The sequence below is a fragment of the Bos taurus genome, chromosome X (assembly GCF_002263795.3).
Source record: "Bos taurus isolate L1 Dominette 01449 registration number 42190680 breed Hereford chromosome X, ARS-UCD2.0, whole genome shotgun sequence".
Lineage (NCBI taxonomy): Eukaryota > Metazoa > Chordata > Mammalia > Artiodactyla > Bovidae > Bos > Bos taurus.
Window position 1 is genome coordinate 79520063 of NC_037357.1, and position 19473 is coordinate 79539535.

At 49.9% G+C, this 19473-nt stretch overlaps 3 protein-coding genes across 5 annotated transcripts; 2 read left to right on the top strand and 1 right to left on the bottom strand.

Annotated features, from left to right (window-relative positions):
• Nucleotides 1-1579: 1579 nt before the first annotated feature.
• On the top strand, nucleotides 1580-5225 carry IL2RG (interleukin 2 receptor subunit gamma). The gene is given in 8 exon segments (NM_174359.1): nucleotides 1580-1748; nucleotides 1945-2098; nucleotides 2347-2534; nucleotides 2734-2873; nucleotides 3263-3425; nucleotides 3992-4106; nucleotides 4369-4438; nucleotides 4749-5225. Coding segments are annotated over 8 exon segments (1140 nt in total). The 5' UTR covers nucleotides 1580-1615; the 3' UTR covers nucleotides 4926-5225.
• An 85-nt stretch (nucleotides 5226-5310) lies between these two features.
• CXHXorf65 (chromosome X CXorf65 homolog) lies at nucleotides 5311-7699 on the top strand. Of its 2 annotated transcripts, NM_001077032.2 has the most exon segments (6): nucleotides 5616-5824; nucleotides 5945-6031; nucleotides 6245-6379; nucleotides 6705-6773; nucleotides 7244-7350; nucleotides 7568-7699. In NM_001077032.2, coding segments are annotated over 6 exon segments (525 nt in total). In that variant the 5' UTR covers nucleotides 5616-5799; the 3' UTR covers nucleotides 7670-7699.
• Nucleotides 7700-8125: 426 nt separating this feature from the next.
• FOXO4 (forkhead box O4) lies at nucleotides 8126-15397 on the bottom strand. Of its 2 annotated transcripts, XM_024988270.2 has the most exons (4): nucleotides 14450-15392; nucleotides 10253-10957; nucleotides 9892-10023; nucleotides 8126-9567 (listed from the first exon to the last, which is right to left on the bottom strand). In XM_024988270.2, exons 1-4 carry the CDS (start codon nucleotides 14912-14914, stop codon nucleotides 9487-9489), a joined length of 1383 nt encoding a protein of 460 aa, XP_024844038.1. In that variant the 5' UTR covers nucleotides 14915-15392; the 3' UTR covers nucleotides 8126-9486. The 2 variants fall into 2 exon arrangements, with proteins under 2 accessions (XP_024844038.1, NP_001094747.1); NM_001101277.1 differs by having other exon boundaries at nucleotides 9892-10957; nucleotides 14450-15397.
• Nucleotides 15398-19473: the final 4076 nt, after the last annotated feature.

Genomic DNA, 19473 nt, shown 5'->3' on the forward strand with positions numbered 1-19473 from the left:
TAGAGAAAAGATAGAGTGCTGTAATAAAAGTAACAGATGACAATAAATCAGTTCAGTTCAGTTCAGTTCAGTCAGTGGTATCCAGCTCTTTGCAGCCCTGTGGACTGCAGCACGCCAGGCTTCCCTGTCCATCACCAACTCCCAAAGCTTACTCAAACTCATGTCCATCGTGTCCGTGATGTCATCCAACCATCTCATCCTCTGTCATCCCCTTCTCCTGCCTTCAATCTTTTCCAGCTTCGGGGTCTTTTCTAATGAGTCACTTCTTCACATCAGGTGGCCAAAGTATTGGAATTTCAGCTTCAGCCTAAGTCCTTCCAATGAATATTCAGGACTGATTTCCTTTAGGATTGACTGATTTGATCTCAGTCCGTCAACAATAAATAGAAAATAATAAAACTAGCAAATAACAAATAAAAGTAACAATAACAAAATGCTGTTGAATCAATGGGAAGACTAATTCTGGTTGGGGAGATGAAGACATATTGGAGAAGGTAACATTTGAGCTAACCCTGAGGAATTTTGATCCACGGAAAATTAACATGGTTTAGAAAATAAGCACAGTGCCTGGCACATATGAAAGCCTCAATAAATATTTACTAAATAATCAATTTATGTAAATGAGTCTCCAGTTAGATCTGTGTTTGGGGGAAGGTGCATCTGGCAACAGAATGAAGAATGGCTTTGAGAGCAGGGGGCCTTCAGAAAGGGAGGCCAGTTCGTGGGTTCTAGTACTAATGGTGACTAGAGGGAATAAAAGGCTGATTTAGCACAGTGGCTGTGGTCACAGAAAGGAGGACATGCCTAGGAGACACACAACAGGAGAGCTGATTGGATTCTCAGGATGAGGGAGGTGGAGAAACTGATAATGACTTTGAGGTTTCAAGTTTGGGTGATTGAAAGGGTGATGATACCATTAAATGAGATACAGACACAGGAAGAGAAGCAGATGCAGGGCAAGACGAGGAGTTTGAAGGTAGCATTGTTGTTCTTTCATTTCCGAAATCTTCTTGTAAGTCAGACCTCCTTGCCAGTCTTCACAGGGACCCAGCTCTAGAAACAGCTAAGGATGGATATTCTGATTTGGATTAGGTCAGAGGAAAGATAGCTATAGATGTGCTCATGGGAGCCAAGACTGCATTTTCTGTCCAGCCTAAGACAGTAGAGCTTTGATAGCAGTTTCAGGGTAACTGAGTCAAGGAAGAAGCTTAGCATCAAATGAGGGGAGGTTCAGACCCTCCACTCTATGGGATGAAACAATTTAGATGAGAAGGTGATGGGGAATGGTGGTGGTAGTGAACAGATCCTTCCCAGGATCTAGGTAGTCTGAGGATCCTTGAGTCTGTGACAATAGTGGATACCCAGCTTTAGTCTCTACTTAACACCACATTACAGTGGTGGTGTTATACCTACAGATTAGATTAACACCTAATCTCCTGGAGGATTTAGCCTGTGTCATAGCAGACATTCACCACACCCTCCGTAAAGCCCTGGTTTCTAAGGTTCTTTCCACCGGAAGTTATGACAGAAGGAAATGTGTGGGTGGGGAGGGGTAGTGGGTAAGGGGCCCAGGTTCCTGACACAGTCAACACCCAGGGAACGAAGAGTAAGCGCCATGTTGAAGCCACCGTTGCCACTCAGATCCCTCTTATTTCTCCAGCTACCTCTGCTGGGGGTGGGGCTGAACCCAAAGTTCCTCACGCCCAGTGGCAATGAAGACATTGGTGGGAAACCTGGGACTGGAGGAGGTTGGTGAGAAGGGAAGCTGTGGGAAGGGGGTCGCACAGAATCCTGAAACCTGCCACCGGGCATTAGAAGGATGCGGGCAGAATTTAAAAGTACTGTAGGGAGGGCAAGGGAAGGGTTCCTTGCTTCACTCTGCTTCTGCTTCTTACCATGTTGTCTTCTCTTCCCCTCCCCCACTTTACTTTCTCTCCAACCTAGACTTCTTCCTGACTTCAACACCCGCTGGGACCCTCGATGTTTCTACTCTGCCCCTCCCAAAGGTTCAGTGTTTTGTGTTCAATGTGGAGTATATGAATTGCACTTGGAACAGCAGCTCTGAGCCCCAGCCCAACAACCTGACTCTGCATTATGGGTATGAGAAGGGGAGAGGAGACGGGCGGGGCGGGGGGTGGGGGGGGAGGAGGAGGTGATGTGAAAGACTAGATGTGAAAAGACTGTGTGGGGACCAAGAAAGAGAGTAGCCAGCACCCTAAGCTCTCCACTATTTTCTCGTGGGGTAAGTCATAAATCAGTTTAGAGGAGCCGAGGCTGGGCTGTGGAAATCTGGAGTACCCAGGTTTATTTACCTCACTGTTATGCTCCCTTGAAAACCTTCTCTAGGTACAGGAACTTTAATGGTGATGATAAACTCCAGGAGTGTGGCCACTATCTATTCTCTGAAGGAATCACTTCTGGCTGTTGGTTTGGAAAAAAGGAGATCCGTCTCTACGAAACGTTTGTTGTCCAGCTCCAGGACCCACGGGAACACCGGAAGCAGCCCAAACAGATGCTAAAACTGCAGGATCTGGGTAAGTTGGAAAGGAAGGTCAAAGGATATTGTGGGATATTGGAGTATTTAAAGTGGTGTTCTTTCACCATCAGTGTATGTGGCAGAAAAGAGGAGGTGAGGGATAGAATGGGGAAGGGAGGAGGGCTCAGGGGCACTACCTTCAGGATCCTGACTTATCTAGGCCAGGGAAATGACCACACATGCACACATATCTCCAGTAATCCCCTGGGCTCCGGAGAACCTGACGCTTCGCAACCTGAGTGAATTCCAGCTAGAACTGAGCTGGAGCAACAGATACTTGGACCACTGTCTGGAGCACCTGGTGCAGTACCGGAGTGACCGGGACCGAAGCTGGACGGTGAGTGAGTGGGGATAGCAGCCCAGGCCCAGCAAGTAGGGTTAAAGGATTCAATTAGCCAATAGGAATGCTGGTCCCCAGCTCCTGCTCTCTGTCTCTCAGTTCCCTTGCCCACCTTCCACCCTCCTCCTCTGACTCCTTTCTCTCTCCTCATCTTTGAGTTTTCTTTAAGGTTTCCCTACCCATACTCTTCCCAATACCAGAAAGACAAGTAAACAAAAGCATTCAGTTCTGGTCAGTGAAGGTAGCAGTGTGACTTGAATAGTCAAGAGAGGAGGGAGAAACTGAGAAGAACCAGAAGATGATGTGAGATGGGAGTGGGTGCAGCAGTTTTCATTCTCCCTTCTTCTATAAACACCCATCTTTCCCTCACTCTCTTTCTCCTCAAGGAACAATCCGTGGACCACAGGCATAGCTTCTCTCTGCCTAGCGTGGATGCACAGAAACTCTACACGTTCCGTGTTCGGAGCCGTTATAACCCACTTTGCGGAAGTGCTCAGCACTGGAGTGACTGGAGCTACCCAATTCACTGGGGCAGCAATACTTCAAAAGGTAAAATGGACCTAACGCATCACCCTGACCCATGAGCCGAGTACCCCAACATTTCTTGCACCATTGTCTTTTGCCCTGCCTCCCTACCACTAAGACCCCAAACTTGGTGGCCCATCTCCCCTCACTGTTCAACTCCAACTCCCAGGAAGCAGGATTTTTCTGTGTAGTGTTGGATCAGTGTGTTGTTAGAGTAGGAGGAGTGGGTTGAGAAGGAGGCTGAGGGGGTATTCAAAGGGGATACAGAATGTGTAAGATTTCCCTGCAGCATTCCCCAAAAGCCTGCATGGTAAAGATGGCTTTTGGAACCAGGCAAATGTAAGGTTTAAATCTGCCTCTGCCACTTCCTACCTCTTTGACCTTGGGCACATCACTCACATTTTGATTGTTTCTTTGTTTGTAAAATGGACATAATAATTGCTCCCTGGCCCCTCAGGAGTTGTGAGGATTGAATACACACACAGATAGTGTTTAGCACAGTGTCTGGCACCAAGTTGGCACTCTAAATGTTGGCACGTAGTAGGGGTACTATAAACGTTAGGTCTCTTTTCCTTTCCTCTTTTTGACAGAGAATATTGAGAATCCAGAAAATCCTTCCTTGTTTGCATTGGAAGCTGTGCTGATCCCTCTTGGCTCCATGGGATTGATTGTGAGCCTCATCTGTGTGTACTGCTGGCTGGAACGGTGAGAATTCAGAATCCCAGGAAAATGAGGTGGGGGGGTGGTGGTGCTGGGAATAGTAGAGGAGGGTTATTACAGGGTCTCCAGAAGTAGAAGGCGGACAGTAAGGAATCACCCAAGAGGATCACCCAAGAGGGCATGAGGATGAAAGGAAGATGCAGGCACAGGCAACACAGAATCATTTCATTCCATGTGGGAGAAGGGGGAGAAGGATAATAAAAGAGTGTGACTGATGTGGTCCTACTCCCTCTTTCTCCCTGCTCAGGACAATGCCCCGAATTCCTACTCTCAAGAACCTAGAGGATCTGGTTACTGAATACCAAGGAAACTTCTCGGTGAGAACACTGTCATACGCAGACTTCAGTGTGTCAACTGCCACCAACTGCCTGCCAGCTAGACAGAGCATGGGGGAAGGAAGGGAGGGGAGAGGGGCCCGCACTAACAGTCAGGATGTGGCCGACCATTTGGGGGATGGGCTCGACACAGAGAGACACCGAGAAGAACTGATCCTAGATTGGTTGAGGCAGATGGAAACAGTGGTATTGGGGGGCCAGGAGTATGTGTGTCCCTTCTGTAATCACAGTGGTTGCAAATCAGGAGAGTTCCCTTGGCACAGACCCCTGACCTGGAGATATTTGTCTTTAGGCCTGGAGTGGTGTATCTAAGGGACTGGCCGAGAGTCTGCAGCCAGACTACAGTGAACGGCTCTGCCACGTCAGTGAGATCCCCCCCAAAGGAGGGGAAGGGCCTGGGGGCTCCCCCTGCAGCCAGCACAGCCCCTACTGGGCTCCTCCATGTTATACCCTGAAACCTGAGCCCTGAGGCCCTGGCAAGAACCCAGGGTCCTGGAGCCCTAAACTGTGCTAACTTGCCCTTGTCCAACCGACCTGGGTCCAATGCTCACCTCGCCGCCCATGGCTGATTTTGAATTTTGTTCCCCCTATCACTGCCCCCTCATTCAATATCTCCTACTTGAGAAATGCCCCTTGGGCCGATCCATGTTTCTCATCTCCCCCAGTCCAGCCCTTCCTTCTCACCGTATTGCTTCTGCTGTCCCTCCCTCCCAATTTCCATCTACTCTTCAATTGTTCTAATGAGAAATAAAATTTCTGTTGATAATCATCAAGGATGTCTATTGTTGGGGTGGGGAACAAGGGAAACGTGGGATCCAATGAGGGTGGGAGGCACAGTACTGAGGGCACAAAACAGGAGCCATGGGCTCTGCCACAGCAGCAACGGCTCCACAAATTCCCTGGGAAGGAGTGCTGCTCCAGAAACAGACTTCACTCTAGGTGTCCTACACTCTTTCTGGGGCCCATTTTAGAGTAAGATTTACCATGCTGCCCTGATTTTCTTTGGTTATTGTCATTGCCCCCATTTTCAACACATTTTTGTAGACCCTACCCAGGTTCTTCTCCCCTTAGCCTTCCTCCACCTTCTGCCACACATAGCACTTCTGACCTCATAATGCCTCAGCTGCAGCCTCAGGCCCCACCCCTGGGGATGTTGGTTATCCACAACTGCCCATAGCTCTCTCCTGTCTGCCCAGTCTGGGCCTCCTCAGTCAATGTAATCCATCTGCCTCTCCAGCCCCCTGATCTTATGGGCCCACTTGGCCCCTCAAGGCCTCTAGGACACCCTCCTTCTGCCATGACATCTCAAGACTCTCTTTGAAGAGTGAGAAGATCTTGAGAGCATGTTCATCTTTATCAAACATGGAGGTGAGGGGTATCACAGAGCTGGAGTCTATGTGTAGGGTTGGGGGTGTTGGAGGGGCAGTGGAGGGCACAGGGATGGTGTAACTGGGGAAGGGCCACATGCCCCATCCCGTCTCTTCTCAGATAATCAGCAGTTTCTGGCCAATATTAACTGTTCTGTCCTGCTGCTGCTGCATTATGCCCGCCGTAAAGTGGGGCTGCCTAAAACAGGTGAGGAGCGTGGGGAGGGAACTCATGGCCAAGGGTCTGAAGTAGTAGGGTCATCAAGCCTACTACTTTGAGCCCCCGAGTCTTCCTGGTGGCAAGAAGAGAGCTCCTTGAATCCCTGCAGCTTCCTCAGCCTGTTCTGGATAGGATCACTGGCGCCTTTCACTCCTGCTCCCCTTCCTTAGCTGCCTTAATTACTCTGTGGCCTCCCTCCAGAAACCATCGATTTATGTGATGAAACGGGGACAATGAAGTTGTTTTTTCTGATGAAGACTCCTGGAGACTATGCCAACAAATTCCTTACAGCTCGAAACACCTACTACGTTTGTAAGGTGGAGCGTGGGGCACCAGGTAGAGACTTGGGAGCATTCCCCAGAGGTAGAGCAAGGCCCCACAGTTGGACTGTGAATCCAATCCTTCAAATAAGGGCCCCATCGACCAGATCCAAATTGACTCTCTAGTCAAGCCTAAGAGCATTGCCTCCGTGACAGTGGTTAAGTTAGCACATTCTGTGCCCCCAACCCCCACCCCGACCTGGCTGAGGGATGGACCCGAAGGGAGGAAATAAGTTACACCAGCCCAAGGTAGTATGGAGTATTAGGGTCCTGAAACTTTGGGCTTTGGAAGGGAGAGGCTGGGTGATGGGCCTGGGTGTATTGCACTACTGTATTCACAGGAACTAGAGTTGAGAGTGCCTACAAAGCATTTGTGCCCCTCCTGAAGAACCCAGAACCCGAGCTTATTGGTAAGCAGCATGATGGAGGAAGGAGGAACGTGGAGGGTACTGGACTCAGCTGGGTGATTGAGAATATAGGCTGGGGCTGGTGTAGTCTGTCAGGTAGGATCACAGGATCCTAGGTAAAGGGGTCTAGCATCTAGGTCCACTTCAGGAGTGGTGCTTGGCTTAAACCACGTGGATGTGTGTGTCTCACTCACCCCTCCTTGCCATTTCTCAGCCATCTTCTCAGTACATCTCCCTATCCCCACCATCTCATTTCCATCTTTCCCTTCATCTTCTGCTTTTGGAATCTTGGTGTCCTGCTTCCCACTGAAAAGAGTAAAGCTTAGGCACCTTTGGGTTACTTCTCAGCCTAGCTTTAGGCCCGGTTACTCCAAGTGATCCTGTGAATGATGGAAGGGCCAGGATGGGTAGGGAAGGTCTCTAGTACTCAGAGGTGTGTGTGTGGTGGGGGGGTGACTTTCCCTGGTTCCTAGATGCCTTGCGTACACAATGTGACCTCCTGGAGAGGAGTCGAGTGAAAATGCTTAGAATCCAAGAAGCCAAGAAAGTCGTTCCAATTGAATCCTCTGTGAACCTCACAGTAAGCCTTACCAAACATGGTCTGTCCCAGGAGCCTCCTTTCCCCACCTGTCTACTGAAGGCTCCTCTGCCCCAGCTCTCTGGGGTGAATTTCCTTCCCAAATCCAACATTCATGCCCAAGATCTGCCTCTCACCTCTTTGGTCCTGCCTTTGGCCCTAGTTTGTAGAAAACTTCTCTGCAGGGGCCTTTTTACTTACTGACCCTTTCCTTTTCCAGTCCAAATCATCAGGACGATCAGATGAAGAGGGGACCACTCGCAGGGCTCCCGTCTTGAAGACCAGAGCGGACTTTGTCAGTAGGAAGGATAAACATCGCTAACAAAATAAAGTGACCAAGTGAGAGCTGCAATGAAATCACTGGCATTTAATGTGAGGTTCCTTTTTTCAAGAAAGACTTCTCCCAATATCGACACCAAGGCTTAAATCTGCCCCAGGCATTGTGGAGGCTCTCAGGATCCGTAGGAGCAGGAGAGGGCAGGGGCAAGCACATGGGTGGGGGGTGAGGAAAGGCAGCGAAGTGTAGTACAATAAGCCTTTGAGGGACAGAGTAGGGGGTGGGGTCTTTTCCGACCAGACAACCTCCCCTTGGGAGGCCTATCACAGCCCGCCTACTCCTGCTGGGGTTAGGTGATGGGATGGGCATCTTCCCTCCCCCACCGTACTCCACCAAGTCCCCGGCTGAAATTCCCCTGCCCCCCACCAGTCTGCCTCTGGGCAGTCCCTATCCCGGCTCCTTCCTTATCCACAGGGGAACAGAGAGGCAGCAGAAACCAGAGCTGGTTATAGGCATTTATTGAATTAATTCATTTATTGATTTGACACACTTCCCCACTCCAATCTAGCACACGAAACAATCTGGGTAGGCCAGGCGCTGACACAGGAAATGATGGGAACCCACAGCAGGGGCGGGGGAGGGGACAATGCAAAGAGGACTGGGGGAGGGACTGCTTTGGGGGCTAGGGTGGAGAATGAGCCCCAGATGGCCTTCCCTAGCAGGTGCTAGTAAACCTGATCTACATTCTCCTCCATCCCTGCTCATTTCCCAGACCCTCAGCCAAGCTCCCCAGCTCCCCCTGCCCTGTTCCGCCCCTCCCCCTGCCTGCCACCACACACACTTCCCCATAACCCCTGCAGTCAGGCAAGGGGAAGAAGGGCAGGGACAGCTGTCTGGGGCCTGGAACAGGGAGGTCTCTGTGCCTAACTTTACCACCCTAAATCCTTCCCTCCTTCTCTTCTCCCCCCTCCCATCCCCTTCCCAGGCCACAGACTCATTCCAGGCCCTAAACTGCACTCTCCCACCATAGCACTAACCCACAAGGGGTCATGAGAGAGTGTGGCTGCACCCCACCACCACACACTCCCAGGCACAAGGTGACAGGATGAAGGCACCTGGCTTAGCTTTTCCTCAGGGAAACTCCAAGCTAGTTCAGCGCAGACCATGTTCTAGACCTGGTCCTCATGGGAGCTCTTCCCCTTGCCCCCTGCTCTCTGCAGGCCTAGGGTTCTCTCCCTTGTCTCCCCCGTGTTTCCAGGAATAATATCTGTAGTGTTTGCATCAGGTGACTATGGCAAAGCCTTCCAAAAAGAAAAAAATCATTCTCCCCATCACTAACACCTTGCCACTGTTAAACATCTCCCTATTACGTGTTTATATTTCTTTAAAGGTTTACAAAAAGCCTTTCTGTTATCTGTAGTCTTCCAAGGGTGATTTGCCTTGGTGAGCCACAGCCACTCCAGGCTTCATACCTTGGCCCTTCCAGATCCCTGTTACACCCCCAATCCCACACCACTGGCCCAAGAGGCCACTGAATAAAAATCTCAAGCTCAATCCAGCCTGGACCAGCTCAGATAAGACTCTACAAAAAAATCCTGCTCCCAAAGGCAGGGGTAAGGCCACTGGTGACTTCACATTTCCAACAGTATTGCCCGCCCATGCTACAAAATCTATGGGGTGGGAATGCGTGGGGTGGGGAGCCGAGGATGGCTCCCTAATTGGCACAGTGAGAATAAACCCTCTCCCCTTCCCCTCCCCTCTCCCTCCCCACCCCCCAGCTATATCTTTATAATTTTCTCAGTACCCAGGTGAGCAGACCCTACTCTAGCTCTAAAGCAGGGTCCCAAATTCCCTGGGAGGGGTCAAGGGTAAAGAGTGGATATGGGCACGCCTGGTTCTGTCTCTGAAGCAGGGAATGAAGCTTCCAGCCATGGCTCAGGGATCTGTGGGAAGAAAAAATAGAGGACAAGGTCAGAGGCTCATCTGGGGGCATGACAACTTTCCATCAGCAAGAACCACATTAAGGAAAACAGACAGCCCCTCCCCCATCTCTCCCGCGCTTCCGTGTAGCGGTGAGCACTGCTGAGGGGCCTTGGGGGTCCCATCTGGAAACTATGCCACTCTAAAGGGACGTCCTCCCTCTAATTCCCTGGGACCTCCAGCTACCCCTTGTTCTCAATCTCCCCCTTGCTAGATCACAGGACTAGCTGGACACCTAGGAACAGGAATAGGTTGTGAGATGCTGCCATGACTAAGATGGGCCATACCTGGCTCAAAGTTGAAGTCCAGTCCTTCGTCCCCATCCATGAGGTCATTGATGATGTTATCCATGTCACACTCCAGGTTCTCCATGTATATGTCGAGATCAAGATCCTGAGGCATTCGGTCTTGGCTTGGAGCTTCAGTAGGAGGTGTGAGCACAGGAGCCCCCAGGGGCTTGGGGACCGGGGCCCCCCCCATGACTGGAGGTGGTGCTGGTGCTATCATCGGGAGGGTGGGAACCAGACCGCTGGGGCCTGCAGCCTCTAGGGGTTTAGGACACAGGCCACCCCCCGTGCCTAGCTTACTGGAGGAAGGTATCCCCCCCAGCAGCAGAAGTGTTGGAGCCTGGGACAGAATGGGATCTACCTGGGTCATGAGGACATCGGCAGGAGGTGGTGGTGTATCAGAGGTGAGCAGAGCCTCCAAAGACTGGGAGCTTGAGAAGCACCCTTCTCCTGCTGACAGGGGCCCCTCTGCTGGGCTGAAGAGAGAGGTGCTGTAGGTGTGTAAGGGGCCCGGAACCCCAGGATGCTGCAAAGAGAAGCCAGAGAGGCTGCTCCGAGACAGCAGCGAGTGGGGAGATGTGAGATTGAGCCCATCTAACAGCTCCAGATCTTCTTTCAGGGTGGGAGGGACACCCCCTGCATAGCCACTGGCTGAGGCTGGCATTTCCTCTTCTGCCAGCACCTCAGGCTCCGGCTCCCTGGGGGAGGGCCGGGTGCTGACAGTGCTGGCATTCGAACTGCTTCGTGGACGGAAGGTGCTCCATGCATCGGCTTCCTCTCGGTTTCGAGAGCAAGGGCTGCCTGACCACTTGGCAAAGTGGCCAGCAGGGCTCCTTGGAGTGGCACCTTCACGTGGAGCGGGCAGCACAGCTGGTTTCTTCTTGGGGGTTTTGCTGCGGCCCCGGAGCAGCCTGCTGCTGCTATCCATGGAAGCTGCCCGGCGGCGGGGTGCCTTGCCGCTCTTGCCTCCCTCCGGATTCAGCATCCACCAGGAGCTCTTGCCAGTAGCCTCGTTGTGAACCTTGATGAACTTGCTATGCAGGGATAGGTTGTGGCGGATCGAATTCTGGAGGGGGCAGAGGCAACAAGAAAGGGAGGTCAGTGGTCAGCAGTCCAGTCAAAAAGGACACTGGGGCGTGGCCGGGGGGGGCAGTCCTGGAAATGCAAAGTTAGTCAAATTTGAGGGGAAAACAGGCAACAGTAGGGGTGGGAAGTAGTGGCAGGGGAGGCGACCACACACAATTCCCACCTGAAGACAAGCTTCTTGGCCAGACCTCTTTGCACAGAGGGCGGGGAGACAACCAGAGCCTCGACCTATTCACAGGGCGCTGCACCCACTTCCCCCTGAAAAGCTCACAGCCCTCTACCCGACCCAAGTCTCTGGGGGCTGCCTGGGGCTTGTAAGCATTGGAAAGACGCACTCCTAGTTCATCAAGAATTAGGCTCCAGTGGGAAAGAGCATTCCACAGCTCCACCCCTTTCCTTGAGTGCAAGCTTGGGTGGAGTTTACAGGACAGTGGCACAGCAGCAGCCCAGGACAGACCCACCCTGTCCTGAGTCAGTCTTCTGAACAGGCTGAGGGGCTAGAACCTTAGCCTGGCTGGTGCTCCACTCTACACAGGGCATTTGGGCCCTGGCACTCTACAGGATTTGTAGATTCCTTTTTTTTTTTTTTTTCTGAGTCCCTCCACCGCCGCCCCCCTCTCCAGATTCCTTGACACACACCCTCAACTACATTCTGGCCAGGCTTCTCCCTGTGCCTCAAATACACCAGGCCCCTCCCTCCCTCCTTGTCCGGAGGAGCTCCCCTCTCTCAATTCTACTAGCTTGTCAAGATCAACCTTCAGTCCTCTTGCTTTCCTAAAGTGGTTGCTTGACTTCTGCAGCCAGATTTCTTGTTCAGTATTTTTCATCTGTTCCACACAAAATTTCCCCAAATCTATATTATGTTGTTTATAGTTTCAAGTAATTTGTATTATCAATTGTAAATGCCAGGACATGTTGTCCAGGTAGGCAGCCCTCCTGCAGTGGCCCCCTCAGAGTGCCAAGCTCCCAGTACATAATCAATATCTGTTGCCTGATCGACAGGTGGCCCTTGGGTGAAGAATGGCGAATCTCCCCTTGAAGCTCCGTCAGCTCTTGAGTGCCTTGGGTACTAGAAGCTCTGTTTTTCCTTCCTCCCTCGCTGCTGATATTCTGCTAGAGATAAGTTTTTTTCCCAGGGGCCCAGGGAGCTGAGATTGGCAGCTTCTTGAACCCCTAGAGCAGCTTATTTCTACTGGCTGCTCCAGGCTAGTTGCACCATCCCTTTGTATCCGCAGGGCCTCCCCAACCCCCCCACCCCCCACTCCACCACCCCCGCACCCCACCCCCACCCCACCCCCACCCCTCAGGAACCTCCCTTCTCTTTCTTACCTCCTTTTCCCCACTTCTCGTCAGGAACTTCTGCATAGGAACTCTAAACTTAGGGGCATTTGACCTCCCACATGAAGCTCTTTAGTGTTTAGAAACTTGGGAAGAGCCCAGAGGCCTTGGAGCAACTAGGAGGCTAAGGCTATGGACAGTCAGAAATCACTTCATGTGTTTCAGCCAGATGCTCTAGATAAGGAGAGCCTTTGCCTGGGAAAATATTCTTAAGTGGCCTCTTGCTCCAGGGCTCTCTAGCGAAGAACTCCTTGTCTCCCTGGGACCCTGCAGTAACAGCACTCCAACTACTCTAGCCGCACTAATGTTTTGGGTTCCTTCAGGGAATCACACTTGTCCATCCAGCCTGGGCTCTTAGTAACTAAGAGCCACAGTTACTTCTGGCACTGTGATTTCTACCCCCTCCCCACTTCCCCCCTGCTTTTCCAATTTCTAACTCTGCGTCTACTGAGAAGGTTCATTCCCTTCCCTATACTCGGTACCCATGAGTGCCATTTGCTCATCCCTTCTTCTTTAGCCCTTGGAATTACTACCTCCTACAGGCTCTTACTTGGAGAGGTTGGCTCCCTAGAAGCCTACCGTTTTTACCTCTTGGAAGGAGGGCACCTGCTGGTTGCTCCCCAAGCCACCTAAATTAAGCCTTCTTGTTCTAAGTGAGTGCCGCCCCCTGGTGGGGTGGTGGTAACCTTGGCATATCACCAGGGAAGCCAGCTCAGGCTTGGGGGTAGGGAGTGAGGGGTGCGAGCCTTGTAGGCTCCAGACTCGGCCTGATTTGGCTTTGCCATCATTCCATGGCAGCGTGGATTAGCAGATAGAGCATATGATTTATAGTTAGACCTGAGTTCAAGTCCTCATTCTACCGATTTTGGCAAGTTTCCCAACCATTCTATACCTTAGTTTCCTAATATGTAACATGTGGAATCTCAGAACTGCTGTGAAGATTAAAATTTTTAACTACTTTGTAAATGAAGAAAACCCAATATAAGTGTAAATTCTAAGGAGGGACTACACTCCCACAGCATAACTAACAACTCATGATTATTTCTTCTACCCTGGAAAATGAACCTAAGGGAAAAGAAAAACAGCTGTGCAGGCTGGGTCCAAGGAGGGGAGCTCTTTATGAGCTGCGACTGTGGCGTGGCAGTCTACCCAGAAATAGTGCCAAGGGTCTCAGTCAGCTGTCTTGCTTTCTTTTCTGCCCAACCCCAAGGGATACTGCAGACTCAATCCCTCGATCTCTTATACCTAGAAGAAGACCCTCTGCTCACTCAACCTTCCGTATTTCCTTGCACGCTGGTCTCACCACCTACTGGAGTACAAGGCGTCAGTAGGAGTTGAAGCTCCCTAACTTTTCGAGTCCCATATTTCTCAGGACAATCTTTCGGAGCATCTAGTGCAATCCCTCCTCGAAGTTTCCTCATGGGAGGCCAAGGGAACCCCCGACCTTGTGTTCTAAAGTCAGAGCCCTATTTTTTTCCCATGAATATTCCTCAACAGCAAATGAAAACTTCCCCCCACAACTTGGATAGCTCCTGACTAGGGAGAGTTTCTTAGCATTATATAGGGTAAACTGAGGCAGCCCCTCCTTTTTTTTTTTTCTCTTAGTGTGTCAGATCCATTTCCTTCCCACGGGGGTATCACTCTTTACCTTTCGCCAATTCATTCCATCTTCTTGGGTAGCAGAATCCTAGAACAGTACTTCTACCCTGAGGTACTGGGAGGCAAGCAGGGAATCCAAGTAATCCCACAGGAATGGGAGAAAAGGTGTTGGGGTGGGAGGTGGGGGAGGAGGGAAGGCTAGGTTCCTGCAGGGAATCCACACAGTTCCCGCTGTACATAGGATAAAGACTTCTCTGTGGGGATAAGTGTTTTGGGCAGCCCAAGCCAAAGTGCTGGGAGTGTTGAGCAGTGAGCAGAGAATTCAGTTTTCTCCAGGGCAAGGACAATGTCTTATTCATTGTGATCCTTCAGCATCAAGCACCTAGCAGCATATACTATGTCCTAAGTAAACGCTTGTCTAATTGACCGCGGAAGGTGGATCTCTGGGGTAGGGGTATAAAAGGGGAGGCAGAGTAGAAGTAAGGAGACGGGTGGGAACCAGGGGCAGATAGGTATTGAGGGGGATCATAGTTACCTTCCATCCTGCTGAGCTGTTGCTGTCACCCTTGTCCTTGAAGTAGGGCACCGTGCGGACCATCCACTCATAGATCTGGGCCAGTGTCAGTCGCTTCTCGGGGGCGCTTTCAATGGCCTGGCTGATGAGTTCTGCATATGACTGATTTCCCCAGGCATTTCGGCGGGAGCCTCCCTTCCGAGGACCTGTTACAGCCCCCAGGATCCCGGGCTGGGGACCCCCTGCCGAGTCTGGGAGCCTGGCGGGCAACAGGGTCGGCTGGGTGCGCCCGTCCGAGCGCCCCTCCGGGTGTACCTTCTCTCCCAGACCTGACTCCACCTCGGACGCCTCGGACGGCTCGGGAGCGAGCTCTGGTCGGGGAAGGGGCCAGGTGCAGGAGCGGGGACGGCTCTGGGGTTCGAAGTCGGGATCGAGGTCTACGATCGCGGCAGCCTCTCTGGCTGAATTCTCATTTACTGGATCCATACGTGAAGTTGGACCTCCGCCGCTCAGCGTTCAGAGGAGCCTGCCACAGTCCCTAGCGATGCCTCCCCTCAGGGGGGAAGCAACGAGGGCCAGGGGGCACATTCCTGCCAGTCCTCAGAAAGTCTCGAACTTCCCCTCACCCCTGGATGCTTGATCCTAAGCTGTCCCTTGCACACAGTTCTCCGTTTCTTCTCTGCTACAGGCTGCAGCCTCGGAGCTCTTTCTGAGACACCACCTGTAACCTCCGCCTAGCGAAGGCACTTTTCTCCTAACCTCTCAGCTTCCTGCTCTTTTAAACCTGAGGCTCCGTATCCCCTCACAAATCTTTCTCCCATCACAGAACGCCTCTTTAGCCGCAGTTCCCTCCCCCTTTTAAGTTGCTGCCCCCCGGACACTCCTCCTGAATTTCCTCCACCCGGATCACTGCCCTCCCCCACGCCCCGCTCCCTCGCGTCACTTGCCCCTCCCCTGACTCCCTCTCCCCCCGCCTTTCCCCTCCCCCCCTCTTTATCGGGTCCAGGTCTCCGCGGCCCCAGCCTCTCAAATTCCCGCACCAATCCCCCTATCAAACCCCCCACCCCCCGCCCCCCGGGTTTCCCTTTTGTTTTGCTCCAAGCAGCGGCCCCCGCCTGACGTCTCTGTTTACCACTCGCCAGGGCAGCCATCTGCGCACGCGCCTGAAGAGCGGGTTGGGAAACCGAGTTCTCTAGTCGTGCCACCCTGGTCCGGCATGGGGACTACATCTCCCGTCCTACTTCGCGGTCAGCCCGATCAGGGTGGCAGGAGAGCGGCGTGGCAGGATATAGAGAGGGGGAACATTAATTATTATTATTAGAGGTGGTCTCGGACTTTTTCTTTTCGTTAAAAATCATTTTCCTCCCCCCCCCTCCTCCCTAGTGATTCAGGATCGCTAGATGAGCGTGTGGAGAGATGCTAGACCGTTCCCTCTTTCCGTCAGAAGAGGGCAAAAGGAAAAAAAAAAAATGCGGTCTCTGTAAGAAGCAGAAAACCGAAAAGCAAGAAGCAAAGAACTAACGAGGAAATAGAGTTGTTTTAGTGTTGAAGAGTTGGTCAGAGGGCTTGGGGAACATAAACGAGTGGTTAGCTGATCGTAGTGTCTCCCCTACCGCCCTCCACTCGGCATACGCAGTTCCCACCGATAGTGCGGTTGCTGACCAATCAGTTTTCTCCACTGACTCTTCTGGCCTCTTCTCAAATATTGATATTCTCCAGGTTCCCATCCTCAGCGGCTTCGCTTCTCATTCAACAGGTTCCAAACAGAACTCATTATCTGTTCTTGCGCCCACACTCCTATCCTCTGGATACTCTTATCTCTGAATTTGGTTAATGGTTGTCCTAATGTACCCGGTCTCCTAAGCTAGACTTACCCTTCGTCTTTTCATCTCCCTAACCTCCCACATCCAAATCCCAGTTCAAAATCTTATTTATCAGTGGATTAAATTGCAGTATCGCCTTAAGCCGACCTCCTACCATGAAGTTTTTCCCAACTGCTGTTTATGTTCTTTGCTGTCAACAAAATAACTTTTCTAAGAAACACTCCTGGTAATAACAACTAAAATTTATGGAGCACTTATTATGTGCCAGGCAGTGTGCTGATTGCTTTATGTACATTAGCTCCTTTACTCCTCAAATCATCCCTGAGGTAGGTACCCCTGTTATACCCATTTTACAGACAAGGACACTAATGCTCAGAGATTTAGTGACTTGCCCAAAGTCACACAGTTAGCAGGCAGGAGAACTGAAGTATCACTTATATGTGATCTTAGCACTTCCCTGCTTAAAACTTCCTTTGATTTTCCCTATTCCCTATGTGATAAAGTTCAAACTCCTTAGCAAGGCATACAGGGCTCTTCAGATTCAGGCTACCTTTCCTGCTTTCTCTTTCACTGGGCACATTAAGTTCCAATCAGTCCGAGTTTTGCACTGTTTCTTGGAAATATCATACATACCCTTTTATACCTTTCCCTCCTCATCCTGGAATGTTTTCCTTCTCATTATCCTTTCCCCAAGTCTCTTATTCTGGAAAACTCCTATTCAGCCTTCCTGGTCTCCCTTAGGTACAATTAGTTCTCCCTTTTCTGGAAGCATTCCCAAGCATTTTTTGCAGGCTTATGTTATACACCATAAACTGTATCATACTGTAATTCCTTGCTTTTAGGTATCTCTTCCACTAAACTGTGAACTCCTTGAAGGCAGAGACAAGTTTTATGTATCTCTGCGACCCCACATAGTAGACATTCAATAAATGTTGGTCGAATGAATGAGATAAGGAATCAAATCACATTGCACTTGTACATTTAAGAACGTTTTAATAAGTGTATCATATTTATTTACCGCCTAGCCGTGTCCCATTTTTCCTTAGACATAAAGTTCCTAGGGATAGGGACTGTAATGTAACTTATCTATATAGTGCCTAGAATTACACCATTGGCAGTGTGGCTTGATACATGCACTGTGATGACTAGTCCTACCTCCCATCAAGGTTGTAGAGCCATACAAGCCAGAATTTCTCAGAGGCCACAGCACATTGGACCTTCAAAGTGATATTAGTCTGCTCATGGTAACATAACCATTTGGTTCTACATATTTCCACCTTCTTTTACTCCAACATGCATTTGTCATGTAAGGGGTAAACAGAAGACAGTGTATTCACACCTGAGGTCCAGACTAGAGATAGGAGACAGTTGCTCACAATGACTGCAGACATTTCCTGTCCACGCCTGGGATATTTGGTAAGGGCTGCACAAACAGTGAATTTGGTAGAGGGGGGAGCCTTTTGGGCACTAGGTCACAAGGAGCTCTCTTCTAACTGAAACAGGTGTGGTGGCAGACCATGCAGAGCTGCTGAGATAGGGAAATGGCAAGGTGGGGCAGGCACTTGTCCTGGCTTGAGTTATATCTTGCATTATCTCCCTTTGTGCATTTGTTTGAAAATGTCCACCTCTCCACCAACTCATGTCCATCACCTTAAATTTCAAATTCAAATCTAAAAACTTACATGCCTTGGAAACTTTCCCCAACTAACCCAACCTGACAGATTACTTAACAACTCTACACCTCCCAAGCCTCTATGAACTCTGTATTCTTTCATTTTGTGCTGGTGGTTACATGGCTCTTCATTTCATGAGGGCATATTCTCTCCCCAACTAGAATACAAATTCTGCAATCAATCCACAAATGTTTATTGACTGTTAAGATGAGGGTATACCTTGGGACTCTGGACAGGTGAAAATGACCATAAACCATCGGACCAGATGCTTTGGGAGGGTGAGCTGAAGGATCGATGGAATGGTAAGAGCACTAAGACTTTAAAGCATGCATCTAGAGAGGTCAGAGTTATGCACTTTATTACTGTTGCTGTGTTGGAATACACAGCAGTAGTCAAGAAAGAAAGTTAACAAGGTAACCTTGGAAAATAGAAGAGACATCTTTCAGGATAGAAGACCAACACAGATGCAAGCTACTATATACAGGATAGATAAACAACAAGGACCTACTGCATAGCACAGGGAACCATATTTAATATCCTGTGATAAACCATAATGGAAAAGAATATGAAAAAAATAGATACATGTATAACTGAGTCAGTTTGCTGTACTTCAGAAATTAAACACAACATTGTAAGTCAACTGTACTTCAATTAAAAAAAAAAAAAGAGGACCAACACCAGGTCCCCAGAAAACTGGCATAGTCATAAATTATGAACAGAAATATGGCAGGATATGGGTGGGGAAGGCCTTTTTCCCAGTTGCAAGCCCAAAGTTGATGATCTCAACTGGCTCCCCTTTACCCACTTGTTTTTTCCCTCTTGATTGTCAAAGGGCTTGGCTCTCTTGCCTCTTTCACCGCTACCACCAACTCTTCTACCTGGGTGCCACCCCCCAAGCCTGCTGCCAAACCAGCTTTATTCATCCGAATTGAGATAAACATTTCCTCACTTCTTCTTACCATACCCAGCTTTGGAAAAAACCCCTCCTATCTAAGATTTGCACAGGACTTTTGCTATTACCTATAGTGAAAGATGCAGGGGTTAACAAAAATAACAATGAGAAAGCTCAAAGAATCTCAACTTGTCCCTGGTCTTCACGGACGAGTATGGAACATACATGTTTTTGTAACCCTCTTCCCTAAGTCCTTCTTTATGTGTTTCTGTGAAAGATTTCATGTTCTTCTCTTAGAAGCCAGCAATACCCTCCCAACCCTGTCGTTGTTTTTAAAAATCTTTTTAGTTAATAAACATTTCGTAAGAGCCTACATTTCCAGACACTAGGCTACGTGCTTTTGCATAAAGTACACCCCAGACTAAAATCCTAAGATTTAGCCCCAAGTAGATTTGAGTTGGCACTACTACTAAGATTGAGGCAGCTTTCAGTCCTTTCCAAACCTGGAAGTCAGTCTGATGTAGTGAGAAGAGCTCTAGATTGAGTTGGGAGATTGAGTCCTCATTGTAGTTCTGTCACAAACTAGTTGAATAATGATAATAATTGCACTACTATTAATAAGTAACATTTACTGAGTTTTAATTTTTTTTTTCATTT